The sequence below is a fragment of the Mirounga angustirostris genome, unplaced genomic scaffold (genome assembly GCF_029215605.1).
Source record: "Mirounga angustirostris isolate CCGP_5_RB_7025 unplaced genomic scaffold, mMirAng1.0.hap1 SCAF_1, whole genome shotgun sequence".
Taxonomy (NCBI): Eukaryota; Metazoa; Chordata; class Mammalia; order Carnivora; family Phocidae; genus Mirounga; species Mirounga angustirostris.
The window spans coordinates 73,458,789-73,474,149 of NW_026991709.1; the positions used below are offsets into that span (position 1 = coordinate 73,458,789).

The 15,361-nt window shown below is 40.2% G+C and overlaps 1 protein-coding gene across 1 annotated transcript in view; it reads left to right on the top strand.

Annotated features, from left to right (window-relative positions):
* Window positions 1-15,361, top strand: part of ATP13A5 (ATPase 13A5) — a 119,980-nt gene that overhangs the window by 78,902 nt on the left and 25,717 nt on the right. Inside the window, exons 22-25 of the mRNA XM_064589789.1 lie at window positions 1,239-1,281; window positions 3,580-3,689; window positions 7,079-7,175; window positions 9,833-9,905. Of these exons, the coding sequence (XP_064445859.1) occupies window positions 1,239-1,281; window positions 3,580-3,689; window positions 7,079-7,175; window positions 9,833-9,905 (323 nt within the window). The remainder of the gene's footprint in view (window positions 1-1,238; window positions 1,282-3,579; window positions 3,690-7,078; window positions 7,176-9,832; window positions 9,906-15,361) is intronic.

Sequence of the window (15,361 nt, forward strand, 5' to 3'; positions counted from 1 at the left end):
TAAAATGACTATTTTACTTACATGGTCATTATATGATAGTGGCTGAGGAAAGTAATTTTACCCTTCTCAAATGTCTAAGAAATTTTGTCAATTTATATGCTTACTTTTGAAAAGCTATATTCCCTTAAAGAAAAATCAATTCAGGAAGATAGATGCTACCTCAGAATGAACTGTCTTCTCAATTTCCCCATCTTACTCCTTCTGCCTTTATCACTGGCAATGAACATAAGGTTGTCCAAGTTCTTGCCTGCATTCAGGAAACACTAGAAGATGTAAGATTCTTTGTGTGATGTAAAGACTAAATAGGTGTTTCAAGCTTGAAGAAAGGAAGCCACTTCAGCAAGTGTGTGTAGTCATGACACACACGTGAGCACATGAAATGTTCATAGGGGGATCTTCATGTCTAGCAGCCAAATATTAGGTCGAACCTCATGAGTTTGTTTACATTTGACAATTTTCAACTTATACAAATGACCATGTCTTATGTGCCAACTAATAACAAGGAAATTGTCTGAGAACTTCATTTTTTGCCTGTATTGATTTTGTTGTTTTGTGTGTTTTTGGCAAATTGTCTCTGAGCCTTTAATAGTATTGCCATTAATCAATACCTGTAATGTATTATTTACCTATAAGAGAAGACAGAGTGTGTCCTGCATCAGAAATTCCTTTTCTTTCACAACAGCTTTATATTTACTCTTCTATTTATATTGTTGTGTTTGCACATCAAACCAGTACAGCACATTATCTCATATCACTCCAGGGTGCATCAAGATTATGTGTCTATATCTCTGGTTCTATCTGTTCAACCATTTCCCACGCGTTTCTCCTCCTAGTGTCTAAACTCTAAACTTTCAATGGTGTCAGCCACCAAATCACAGATGGATTAGGTTGTATCTGTGCGCTAGGGGTGGGAAGTGTGTGATTCTGGCTGTACACTCTGAAGCTTAGCCATAGTCGATACAATCACCCAGGACTTCTTTCGAAATGTATAATCATCTTGGTGGACGTCTTTGGCAGAATCACTATCCTTTCTATGTGATTGAAACAATTTAAATAATACAATGGCCTTATTCCTCCAGGAATATATCTCTCCAAGTCATTTTCCATCAGCCTGATTCCACGTGTGTTCAACACACACACACACACACACACACACACGTTGTATGTGAGTTGGTTGTGATGAAAATTATCCAAGTGAGGCATTAAGGCATTAATTTTTCTCATGGTTTCCCTTACAGTTATTATGTGGCCATGTGTGGAGATGGGGCTAATGACTGTGGGGTGAGTAGAAATGACTTCAACCAACGGAGGTGGTTCCCTACTGTCCCTTTTGAGGACCCCACCTTTCCCTGGGGTCTGTCTTTTCACCCCTCTGCCAGCAATCACTTCATCAGTTTGCTGTTTACATTCCCTACACCCGAGTGTTGGCTGAATGCTGAGAGGTATAATGCCGGATGAGCCACTTCCGCTGTTTTCTGACAACTCCTAGGATAAAAAGGACAAGGAGACTACTTAGACTCCTGTAGCTCAGACCCAGAAGGGACTTTACAAGATGAGCTGGTTTAAATCTCTCATGTTATCAAATAAAAGTGAAAATCAGGGAGGTGAATTCTTTTTTCTTTTTCTTTTCTTTTTCTATTTATTTATTTATTTATTGTGCCTGAAGTCACACAACTTGGTAAAGGGTTAGTGAAAAAAAACATTTGAAATGGATGATTTAAAGTTTTGATTTATGTATAAACTGCATTTTTTTCCTGCTAAACTTCTCCAGGGTTAGTTTCTAAAAGTTGGCTTTAACCCCAAATTCTTTTTTTCTTTTTTTTTTTTTTTTAAAGATTTTGTTTATTTTTATTTATTTGACAGAGAGAGAGAAACAGCATGAGAGGAGATAGGGTCAGAGGGAGAAGCAGGCTCCCTGCTGAGCCGGGAGCCCGATGTGGGGCTCAATCCCAGGACTCCGGGATCATGACCTAAGCCGAAGGCAGTCGCTTAACAAACTGAGCCACCCAGGCGCCCTAACCCCATATTCTTACCATCAGTGAAATCATAGACCAAATTATTTGGCTATCACAAACTATAACAAGCCTAAATTAATGATTCTCAGCAGATTACTTCCCATACACGGTAGAAGGCAGCACATGTTTTAGATTCTGAGTTTTGAAGATATGTTGAAACAGTAGCCTACCTTGAAGATTTATGTACATAAGAAAATATTTTCAGTACAAAACTGAAGAAAATTGCTTTGTATTTCCAAAGCCTATTAGCTACTTAAGATCTAGGTAGTTGTTTTACTTTCTTTTTACATATTTTCTTCAAAGTTCTGTGAAAAACTGTGCTCACACTTAAAGATCTATTATAAATTTTTCTACCTTACGCTTCATGAGAAGCCAGTTGTTAGTCTGCTCTTCAAAACCTAAAATGAGTACCCATTCCCGTAGTTATGTAGAATTTAGAACAAAAGAACTAATAAGTGTTAAAAAGGACATAGTCTCTGCCTCTCTAAAATTCATTATCTGGTTGGGGAAAGAATCTTGCATAATATTAACCCAAACATAAAGTAGATGGTCCTAAAATATGTAATAGAGAAACAAAATACTAAGGAAGAAAAGAGGAAAAAGCAAATATTCTAATACTTATTGAACAGGAATTTCATGGTAACAAGATACTTTGCAGTACTACAGAACTACAGAAGTACAAAACCCCATTTTATGCTCACATAATTCTTGTAGGATTAAGAACTTGCTGGTCTGTTAATTAGCCACTGTCTGCTCTGTGCACTCTCTGGGCTGCTTCCAGTCTTTTTTTTTTTTTAAAGATTTTATTTATTTATTCATGAGAGACAGAGAGAGAGAGAGAGAGGCAGAGGGAGAAGCAGGCTCCCAAGGAGCAGGGAGCCCGATGCGGGACTCGATCCCAGGACGCTGGGATCATGACCTGAGCCGAAGGCAGACGCTTAACCATCTGAGCCACCCAGGTGCCCATGGGCTGCTTCCAGTCTTGATGAGAATGAATCAGCCTTTATTTTAGTGAGGCAACACATGGCCTGGAATGATCTATGATGTATATGATCTGGTCCCTGTCTCCAGTGAAGATGCTTTACGCCCCGTACTTCATCCCAGCAGTTAGCTGGTTGGCTAGATCAGGCCACCCAGGAAAAGTGGGGATTAGATATCTTTTCCTTTTGTTCATGAAGATGGCCTGCTGAGTGGTAAGAATTGTGATAGGGAAGGCCCCCCACAAATGTCCACCCAAATGCTGTCACCTTTTTCATGGACTTCTTGAATGAGTGCTTCCATTTTCTTATGACATCTATATCCCCACAACCAATGCACACACACAAGAACACACCCACCACTCTTCTACCTCAGGATCATTGTTTATCTGCTGCCTCCTTAGTTAATGACTTCCTGGATTAGGAGAGGGAGGGTACTCCAGGTGGAGGGACAGCATAAACACAGACCTGGGGCTGGAAGGCTACAGTGTTATAAACTCGACAATGTGAAGAATAGCCTCATGGTGTTTGAAGAGTTAGAGCCTGGCCCGAGGAGTCCTGGGTGTAACATGGATTTATCATTGTAGGCTTTGAAAATGGCTCACGTGGGCATTTCGCTGTCAGAGCAGGAGGCGTCTGTGGCCTCCCATTTCACCTCAAAAACAGCCAACATCGAGTGCGTGCCTCAGCTCATAAAGTAAGCCACCTCTTCCCTTTCCACCCTCATGACCGATGGGCTCATTATCTGACTTTGGACAGAACTCAACCATAATTTAAAGCGATAAATTTCACAACAGAGGTATGGGTCAAGTGCTACCAGAGCACCAATGAAGGGGCCATTCGTGCTGCTTGGGAATGCTGGTAAAAGCCACCCAAAAAGTGACTTTTGCTGAGGCTTACAGGATGAAAGGTGATGTCATGTGGATAGTTGAAAGGTGGAGTTGATATTTAAAAACCAATTGCATTTCTTCCTTCTCCTCTCCCTTATTTTGTATGTTGGGTGCAGAGTGGAAACTTCCTCACTGGGATTGGGTGGGTGAGGAAGCACAAAGGGAACACTGCATCAGATAGCTTCCCCAAATAGTGTTACCTCTCCGAGATACAAGTCGGCGAATATCCAAAATGATCACATGAAAGACTACATTCGAGGGAAGGGGAAGGAATTAAAGACCTGATTTTCTCAGTAGCTCCCTCACCTCGCCTCGATTCTCATTGCTGATTTTGTGTCTACTCATATTTGAAATGTATCTAAGAACAAAACATTAGGTTTTATATTTTGTTCACAAATCTTATTCACCTGTAGCTTCCTATAACACTGCTGGGTAACTTCAGTCTATCTTCATGGCCAGTGGTCTGAAAGACATCACCAAAACTTGAGATTTATTCAAAAAGGATGATCATGAAGTTCTCCAGCATGTCCCTTGGTGCATCTGTGCATCTGAATGGGCAACTACTAGCAGGAATCACTCACCTAAAGGTGCCAGTCTTGAAATTCCATGCCCGTGTCTGGTTGCATAGCAGCGAGACAGCTCGACACATCTCCCTGATCCCAGGGTGCACGTACCTGTGTCCTTCCACACCCTGAAACATCAGCACCTCCCCTGCCTCTAGAGCAGCTCCTTTTCCTAATTCCTGTGTTCTCTGGTCCTCCGAGCCCTGAGAACCTCAGAGCGCTTTGAACTCCTTCCCTTCTTTGCCCATAGCCAAGCAGGCATTGTGTTTTCCTGATCTGTCTTTCGAAGACTCTCTCCAAGCCCTTTCCTTACTCTCTCTACTATCTTAACTTTGGTTCATATCAAGGTAACTACAAAATGAGAGTTCCCAGGACCCTCTCCCTAGATCATGGTTTCTATCATCAATGCAACTCATGGAACTTTTTAAAATATTGTGCTTGGAAATATGATGGATGAAGGATGAGACAGATATTTGCCCTGAAGGATTCACATCCCAGTAAAGGTCCAGATAGATAGAAATATAGTCACAAAATGGAGAATCTTCTGCCTGATAACTGAGAAGTGCTCAACAAATTAGTTTTAATACATTAATGTCCAAACAATATGGTAGTTGTTCTAGCAGTTCAGGTTGATGACTTAAGCCAGGAAGGAAGATTTCAGCAGGGGAGTTGGAACTTGAAGGATGGACAGGATGTATGTAAATAGGAAGGAGGTGGGAGAATATTCCAGGTGGGGGAAGTGGAGAGCCATGTTTAGAAATGGGGTTTTAACTGGAGAGTGCAGGAGCCCAGTAGCCCAGTTGGTAGGAAGCTTTTCAGGTGGGAGTTATGGAGGGTAAGCTGGAGCACCAGGTGTGGAGGAAGTTTAAACTCTTGGACAGTTACACAAAGTGCCTGCTTGATACAACCAAAAGGCAGTGGCATTTGAACTTCAGATGTTTTGTCTCACACATGTGACCTAATGCATTTGTGAATGCAGTGTAGTGTTTTAAGATCCAAGTCATGATGTAAAATTTCTCTAGTGGCAGATGGCTTAGTAAGACTTCAGGTTAGAAGCTCTTGACTTTTATATTTCATAGATTCATAAAAATTAGATATGATTCAGCTCTTTTAGTCTCATTTTACCCTTGCTATCCTTGATGCATGCTTATTCCTGGGAAAACATACTCCAGATGGGGCATTGAGGTACAGTTTTAGATGCATAGATCCACAGGTTCTCGTTTGTATCCTTTGAAACATGATTGACTTGTTGCTCTAGTTGAAGCCCTTCAGGACAAGGACTGTACCTCATTCATTTCTATATTATCGTGTCCAGTACTAAGCTGGGTACATCAGAACATTCAATGAATGGTTGTGGAATGCGTAACTACATGAGTTAGCTTCTTAAAATTTATCATCATTAGGAATAGCAGTAATTTTGGAGGCCCGTGCAAACCTCCTTTATACTTTCCTCAGAATGGCGTTTTGCACTTGCCTTTGAATTTGGGTGCTTTCATTTTTCTGGAAAGGCACACACAAAAGGATAAAAAAAGATGAAACCACAAAGTTTATGTGAGAAATCAGTCCAGGCTTCACATGCTGGCCCCTCCTCAGCTTGAGTGCTGCTCCAGTCTCTGCGTTGAAAACAAATGGCAGTGCCTCACGGCCTGGTGGAAAACATCTGGCCAACGCATCCTGGCCCATCTCTCCCAAACCTGTTCATCATGCCTGAGGGGAAGCGGTTACTAGTTTGGCTTTTAAGGTTTTCCTTCTTGGGTACCCCATCCACTGACAAAGTGTTTGAGCAGCACAGATGTCCGTGCCACTGGGGGAGGATGTGGGCTGCCTCCCATGCGAATTCACTTCTGCCTTGACAAGAGAGGCTACAGGAGGGGTTGTTTGGCAGGTTTCCCCACTCATCCATAGTGAGTTCCTGCTCTGCACTGTCTTCTTTGCCTGTCATCACCCCTTGCCTGAACCAAGCCTCAGTTAAGGGAATAACAGCTCAAACAGCATTTTTTAAAAGGGGGAATACTGACTTTTTAACCTGCAGTTTTTACTGTGGTCTTTATGTCTTTTGAACTCCACCCCAGCTCAGATTATTACCATGGGTTCTTCCTGGAGCATTGAAACTAACAAAACCACATTCATCTCACATACTGGAGTCACATCCACGCTTCCTAACATGCAAGAACACCTGTCCTTTAGCTTGAAGTCTCTGCGGGACTCCAAAACGTACACAGTTTAGTTCTCAGAAGCAACTGTTGTTAGGACGTAACGAGTCACAGTCAAGTCAAAGCTCGACATTTTGCACCTTATCATGATGTCTTGTGTTTATAATATCCATGTTAATCTTTTTAGTTCACTCAAAATAAAGACTGTGCCTGATTCATTTATATCCTCCACGACTCTAAGCAGAATGCTGGTACTTCATCAGCCCTAAATAAAAGTGCGGTATGAGTCAGTGAGTGAGGTCATGATTAAAGCAGAGAATGAATGAGCAAATTTCGCTTCAATAAATAATTGAGAGGATGAATCATTGATTAAGTGAAGGTATATGAACAAGCTATTAAACTGAACTCCATTTGAAATATAAAAGAGACTAGGAAATGTATATCATCCATAACCAGTTATTTTTATTTTTTCTCAAACAGAGAAGGCCGAGCTGCTCTGGTTTCATCCTTTGGGGTATTTAAATACTTGACCATGTATGGCATAATCCAGTTTATTGGTACATCACTGCTCTATTGGGTATGAACCTAAATAATTTCTTCCCAGTTTTAGTTGCATTTACATTCTTGGTTTATTCTTTGGGGTGTGGCTCTTACACAGGATTTAATGTTTTATAAATAAATGACATTTCTCAAAATAGATGTCTGCAAACTTGGGAACTTGGCATAACTGCACATGACACATGGAGCTAGAAATAAGCAGCTAGGGATCAGTTTTCTAGGAGTGTTGTTTTTTTTCTAGATAACCTGAGATACTTGACCTCTTCAAGAGTCTATTTCTTTACTTGGAGTATGGAGAGAGCTTCAGAACAGCCTAAATATAACTCAGCAGGAAATGCATCAGTCTCCAGCTATGGAATATTTTTGACAAAAGACTAAGAGGAGGTAAAAAGAAACAGAAGTTTTTGAATTTGATCTTGAAGCACTCAAAAACTAGAAGAATTCCCATATTGGAACTTTACTGCTGAAACTGCCCAGAACTTACACACTTAGACATGTCATCAGTAAAGGATTAGCATTTAAAAAAAAATTTTTTTAAAGATTTTTATTAATTTATTTGACAGAGAGAGAGAGCAGCAGAGGAAGAGGGAGAAGCAGACTCCCCGTTGATCAGGGAGCCCGATGTGGGACTGGATCCCAGAACCCAGGGAATATTGACCTGAGCCAAAGGCAGACATTTAACTGACTGAGCCACCCAGACGCCCCTTATTTAAAAATTTTAAAAAAAGGACTTTTGAAATTAAATGATAAAAATAATCATTTTAAAATTAACTATATAGAAGAAATATGTATAACTTGAAAGTAATCTTCATTATTTCAGTCATAACTTGCTCTACAGTGAGATAATCCAAAAGGCTCAGGGAACACTTCAGGGAGGCAATTATTATACTGTTTTTCTGAGACATTTGAGAGATGAACGAGAGGACCACAGAACTCTAGCATCTGGTGGGCTGTTGTGGGCAAGAATCTTGCACAGAGGGCTAAGCGGCAACCAGGCAGATAGAAACAGGAACTGCGTTGGGAGTCAGAAAACCTAGATTCAAGTTCTGCCTCTATCACTAAGAACACCTTAGATCTTGCCCTTGGCCAAGCCCTTATGTGCCTCTGGGATGTCAGCCTGACAGACTTCCCAAGTTCTCCGTAGTTCTAGGAAAGTTGCTTCTAGAACAAAACTAAAGCTGCCTTGGAAAATTTCTCCCTGTTCCATCTCATCTGCATACATATAATTGTACCATTCTGAGGGGAAAAGAAAGGAAAGGGTATGAGAAAGAAATGTAAAGAAGACAGAGAGAGAGTTGGAGGGTGAGAACCTTGGGGAACCATTTATGGAGGATGAGGAACAATTTATGTCTTCTCAAAACTATGAAAGACTTCTCAGTTCCAAAGGCTTCATGCATAGAGTTGTGTTCACATAGAGATAGGCCACTCTGTAGCCATTCACTCTGATGGTCTAGACCTGAATAAGAGTGTCCCCCAAAGACCTTTATTTTTTTTTAAGATTTTACTTATTTATTTGAGAGAGAGAGAACAAGCATGAGCAGGGTGAGGGGCAGAGGGAGAAGCATACTCTCCACTGGGCAGGGAGCCCAACGTGGGGCTTGATCCTGGGACTCCGGGGTCATGACCTGAACCGAAGGCAGACGCTTAAGCAACTAAACCACCCAGGTGCCCTCCCCACCCCCCTTCCCACAGTAGAGACCTTTAATCAAAAACTTCAGGGCCTTGGGTTCATACTCTAAGAATCTAGAACTATTTATCATTTGCTTAAAGGTGGTCTCTAATGGTTCAGATCATAACTTAGTGTTCAGTCAGCAGCTATGAAGCAGAGAAACAGAGCTGCCTGCAACAGGTATTGCCAAGCAAGTTTCTGGAGGTAACAAGTTGACTTTTATATATGACTCCATAAATGTGAACTTCAAACAAGTTCTGTGTCTACACAAACCTTAGGAAGTCAAGCGTACCAGACTGAAGTCTGTAATGGGATTACTTGGGGTAGAGGTACTTGCTCAGTTTGTGAAAGTGAATGGACCCCAAGAGAACGATATTGTGAACTCAGCCTCTGGATAAGGATGGAGAATAATACCTGTTGAATGATTTGTGGCTTGGATTTCAAAATTTTATGCTTGACATTCCCAGTGGGTATCTTATTTCGAGAATTCAGCTGTCCAGGTTGAGAGTGTAGCTGCCAGATTACTGTGGTCAATAAAGAGGGTGTTTCCCAACTGACTGACTCTCATTGCTAATATGGAATTAAGTTAAACACTGGGAAAATTGTGATCTGGTTTCATTCTCTCCAGTGAGATGCTAAAAATCATAGGTAAATTACTTTCTTTTTAAAGAGGAAAGAAAAATAACTGTTGCTTCCTGATTACTTTCAGAAAGAGTTTTGGCAATGATAACAATGCTACAATGGCAGAAGCAACTCTTCTATTTACTTTTCAAGGTTTATTTTTTTTTTTTTAGAGAGAGAGAGACAGAAAGAGAGCATGGGGAGGGAGAAGCAGAGGGCGAGGGAGCGAGAGAATCTCAAGCGGACTCTGCCCTGAGTGCAGAGCCCAAGGTGGGGCTTGATCCCATGACCCTGAGATCATGACCTGAGCCAAAACCAAGAGTTGGATGCTCAACTGACTGAGCCACCCAGGCGTCCCCTTATATTTACCTTTATTTCCTTTTCAGCAACTACAGCTCTTTGGGAATTACCAGTATCTCATGCAAGATGTAGCCATTACCTTGATGGTCTGTTTAACAAGTAAGTGTTTTAGCAAAGTAAACAGAATTATTTGTATTTATCCATTACACTCTAGAAATACTCACACAAATCAAAGCTTCTGTGAAAGATGCACCTTTATTACTAAAACCACATTACCTGTGAGTTTTTTGAAAGAGGGGTTGGAGTAAGTTGAGGCTTGAAGTCCTCAGATTTGGCACTAAAATATCCTGATAGCAAATAGGTCTTAGCCTCATAAAATGATCAGTGTATTCTGAGTTCTTCATAGGTGTGTGTCTTGTGCATAGAAAAATGTATAGGAAATCTAGAAAGGGAAATCTTTAAAACCCAAAGGTCACTTTCTATTATTTAGCTATTCTTCACATTGACATGAAACCAGATTTTTGCTAGGTATTTGACATGTGAGAACAGATGCTAGCATTTAATTCCAGGAATTCTCTCAAAAGCAAGGTGTGGCTCACAGCAGCTATTGCTCATTTCCTTCCTTTGAGATGACACTGATAAAGTATTTCCTATCAAAGAACTCAGGGTTTCATACTAACTCTTAATAAGTAAAAAAGGTGACTGCCTCAACAGAGAGCAAAGAAAAAGAATGACATAGTCCTCTCTTTTTCCTTGTTCAACAATGGAAGTGTTATGAAAACTAACAGATAAAACATCAGGCAATGCAGGATATTAATAACCTTGAGAATTTCATGTAACATCTTAAAACATGAAACTGATATTGAAGTCATTTATTGTATCAACCCAATGACAGAAGTTACCAGCATCAGAGATGTAAGTAACATCAGTTTCAATTCTTCGGGCTGAAATGTATATTTGTAGTCCATTAACATATTTTTCTGTGTGTTATTAATAGTCACATGACTAGAACATTTTGAATCAAAGATCTTGCTTTTGCAATGTTGGATATTTTTAAGCAATTTGTATGATTTACCTGTGAACATGGTTGATGATACTAAAAAAAGAAAAAAAAAAACACCAGGGAGTTCCAGGAGCTAAGTTAGCAGGCAGTAGCATGAAGGTGAAAGCCATGGCCATTTTCTCCCATTCCCTATCTCTGCAAACTTTGGCAAACTATTTATGAAATAATTTCCTGATATGAAATGTCCTCAGGGGGTTGAGAGGATCAGATAAAACAATGCATGTGAAGTGTACAGCAGTGTGTCACCCATTGTAAACACTCATCACAAGATGAATGCTATCACCTTGAGCCTATTCTCTTTTGCTTCCTTCGAAATGACTGGCTAACTCCGTGAGCCCTTGAACAGAATTAGACTGTGTACAAGTAGATAGTTTGATTAGAAATCCAAAAATATGGGCAGTGTGTTTGGGATATTTTTTAAAAGATTTTATTTATTTATTTATTTATTTATTTATTTATTTATTTATTTATTTATTTATTTAAGAGAGAGAAAGACAGAAAGAGACTGGGGTGGGGAGGGGCAGAGGTAGAGGAAAAGGGAGAATCTCAAGCAGACTCCACACTGAGTACGGAGCCTGATGGGGGGCTCAGTCTCACAACGCTGAGATGAAATCAAGAGTTGGATGCTTAACTGACTGAGCCACCCAGGCTCCTCCGTGTTTTTTTAACCTCTGCCTTCAAACACTATTGTTTTTCCATCACTGCAAACTCAGTCATCCCGCGGGCAGATCATTTCCTGGTCAGTATCAGGTATTAAAATGATCTCACCTTTAGACATTTAAACTAACATTTCATCTTTTCATCCAGTTCAGACTTTTTCTTCCTCTAGATCAAGCCTGACCTTGGAGCTAACAGTGGGAGAGAAGGTCATGGTCTCTACTTTCCTTGTGTTGCCTACTCTCCACTCTTGCTTCAGGGAATTTGGAAGCAACAAGAGCAAATGACTTTTTACTTATGTGGGGGTATTGTAGCTCTGTCCTGTCAAGTGCCCTCTAGCATGGCAGGCATCTAAAATTCATGTTCACAAGTAAATCATACAAATTGCTTAAAAATATCCAATATTGCAAAAGCAATATCATTGATTCAAATTGGCATGGGACTCACTGGTGAGTTTTTGGGCTCTTCAGAGATTCCTGTGAATTACTCTGGACTAAACTACTCCCTGACATGGGTGGTGCTCTCTCCCTCTCACTCCTCAGGATTCCTCTCAGCAACTGCCTTCTAGGGAAGCCTTTTTCAACTGTTCGGCCCTCTAGTCCCAGCAGACTGCCCACTGGGCAGATTCTTTCCAAAACAACTCTAGCCTGGCTAATTTCCATAGTTTCTACCTGACCTACCATATAGTAGATGTAGCCTGCTGTCACTGCTGCCCTCTGTCTTTTCCCTCTGATATTGCAACCAGAATGAGCAAGCCAATCCCCACCTCCCAAAATACTTCAGGTATCTCCTGGAGCGGTTCTTATGACCTCCCCTCATTTTGGATTGGAGTGATGCTGGGAAGAAAACCACAGTTCTCACTGCTCTTAGTAATTCCCTTTAAAGACTCTCTTAATAATTTCTATAATTTTATATATTCTGCACATAGGTAATTTCTTGGGGCTGGGGCATGCTTATAGTTGAAGGACCAATATGGATCCTTCTGAGTGGGTACAATGGAGATATGGCAGTCATCTCTCTTTTAATTCAGTTGGCATTTGCCATTCATGGTCCTCAAGTATAAGGCTTAGCAAGAAAAGACCCAGACAAAGGAAAAGCCTTTCCTACTATATGTTAGGCACATAGGTGTCTGGGGCCTAAATAGGCTGATCGCTGAAGTTTACAGTTTAGTGGGGGATTCACATACATGAATGAAGGAAATGCAAGTCAAAAGTAGTGAGTGCCAGAAAACAATAGGTACTTTGGGAGTTCAGAGAAAGGAGAGATTATAAAATCTTGTGGGAATAAGACATATAGATAGATAGATAGATAGATAGATAGATAGATAGATAAGCAAGTACATAAATTAATTAAATACATGATGGTGTTGTCTTTGTCCCACGCTAATTCAGGCTTGAGGTCAAGAGCTGTAATCTGGGAACCTGGAAAGGCAGGCATCTTGGTGAGAGTGAGAGAGAAAACAACAGGTGCTTTGGGAAGTTCAGAGAAAGGAGAGATCATTTCTGAAAATCTGTGGTTAGGAAAGAGATAGCAATGGAGAAAAGAGAGAAATACTAAGGATTGCTTCATGGAAGAAGTAACATTTGCATCAAAATAGAAAAGATGGATGGATTTCAAAAATCTTTTCCTAAGAGAAGGGTACTTGAAGTAGAATGAAGCAGCATGAGCAAGAGAGAGTTGGGGCATGAGTTTTTCAATTCGACCACACTGTAGGGTATGTGAAAAGAAGCAGGAGATAAAATTTGAAAAGGTGAGTCGGGTCAGATCACAGAACTTGACTTCCAGGCTGAGAACTGTGAATATTCATCTGTGCATGTTAGTAGTCATTGACAATGGACGATCAATGTAAAACCACTTTCATCAAGGCGCCTGCCTTTCCGGGTTCTCAGATTAGGGCTTTTGACCTCAAGTCTGAATTAGTATGGGACAAAGACAACACCATCATGTATTTAATTAATTTATGTACTTGTTTATCTGTATATACCCTGTTTGTTCCCACAAGATTTTAAGGCAACACAAAGGCAGTTAATAAGACAAGATATAATATGTTAAAGGGAAATCAAGGAGAAAAGTAAAATGAAGTCAGGAAAGTCAATTAAGAAAATGGATGTCTTAAAGCCCAATTTGACCCTAAAAGGTACAGAGGCCATTTTAAAAGGAATTTGTTCTAGCTGCATCTCTACTCTTTTTAACAAAACCCACTCAAATTAGATCAAGAAAAAAGAAGTGGGATGTTTAAGAATATAATTCTCAAAAGAAAAAATTTGAGAATAGAAACTCAGAAGCACCAGGGGCCAGAGCAGGGCTAGAGCACTAAAGAGTGGAAAACAAAGGCCACCTTTTTTATTTCCAAGAGGCCATCTTATCTCTTTCTTCTTCTTCCTATTCTTACTATTTTTGTGTGACTTCTACTCATTCACCTTGCAAATGACCCTAAATGGTGACTTTACTATTGAACTTCCATAACCTTTCTGTTGGTCTTTGCATAGCTAATTAGCTTAGCCTCTCAGTGTCTCCTTTGCAAATCTTTTGGAGAGAAAATTCATTGACCTAACTTGGGTAAAATGTCCACTTCTAAGTCAGTTATTTCTGTAAATAAAGATGAGGTCATGTAATTTAGCTCTATTTAGGCCAACCACTTCAGCATATGGAAGGAGGCAGTGTCCAGAGAAGAAGGCTGTAGGAGGAAACCCATCCATTATATAAATGCCTCTCTTACATAAATTCCATCAGTGCTTCAAAGACTCCTCACCTTTTCTGGGTCTTGGTCCCTTTGGAGAATCTTATGGATGATATAGGTCTTTTCACCTTAAAAATCTCATGAGGCACATTTAAAATTTTGCATGTAGTTTAGGTGTGTTCTGGAGCCTCTGGAAATTTGATGTACAAGACTTGAAATGTCCTTTATATAAAGCAAGCCAACTATTTAGGAAAAGCATGCCTACATTATATCCAAATTATGCTGAACAATTAAAAAGTATATTTGAAAATAAAAATTTGTAACTGCTAAGTCCTCCTACATAGCAGGCCCTGTACCAGGTCCAGTGAGGAACAGATAGTGGGATGAGACAGGGTCTCTTCCCTCAGGGAGCTCATGGTCTGCTGAGTGCATGTATAAATGACTGGATTTAATGCAAGACATCCTCACTACATAGCAGCAAAATGAGTAATGGGCTGTGGAAACTCAGAGGAGGGAATGCTTAATTCTGAATGAAATATAACACTTCACAAGCTTACATTCCTCTGCATGTAGTATGATAGCATATATCATCGCCATTTTAAGGAAACCTGGACAATTTGGAAAGGTTCTGACTGCTGAGAAATAACAAGCTTACATTTTAGGGCTCCTCATTTTATCCTTTTTAATTCATGAAATCTACACTACTGCAATGTGCTGTAGAACAGAGAACAGGGGGCTTTACAATTAGACAGACTTAAGTTTATATTACCACCCTGTTGTTCACAAACTGTGGGTCTTTAAACAAGGAACCCGACTTCTCTGAACCTCAGTTTCTTCACCTGTAAAATAGATATGAAATACCTGTTTTGCATTGCTTTTTAAAAAATATTTATTTATTTATTTTTATTTTGAGAGAGAATGAGCAGGGGATAGGGTCAGAGAGAGGGGGAGAGAGAGAAAGAGAATCCCAAACAGGCTCTATGCCCATCATGGAGCCCGAGGCAGGTCTCAATCTCACAACTCTGAGATAAATGACCTGAGTGGAAATCAAGAGCTGGATGCTTAACCAACTGAGCCACCCAGGTGCCCCTTGCATTGCTTTTTAAAGAAATAATGTTTGTAAGACACTTTGCAGAGGCTCTGGAACATAGTAGGGGCCCTAAAATGCTAGTCATTTTTTATAGTCAGATATTCAGATTCTCTATCAGAAAGCAT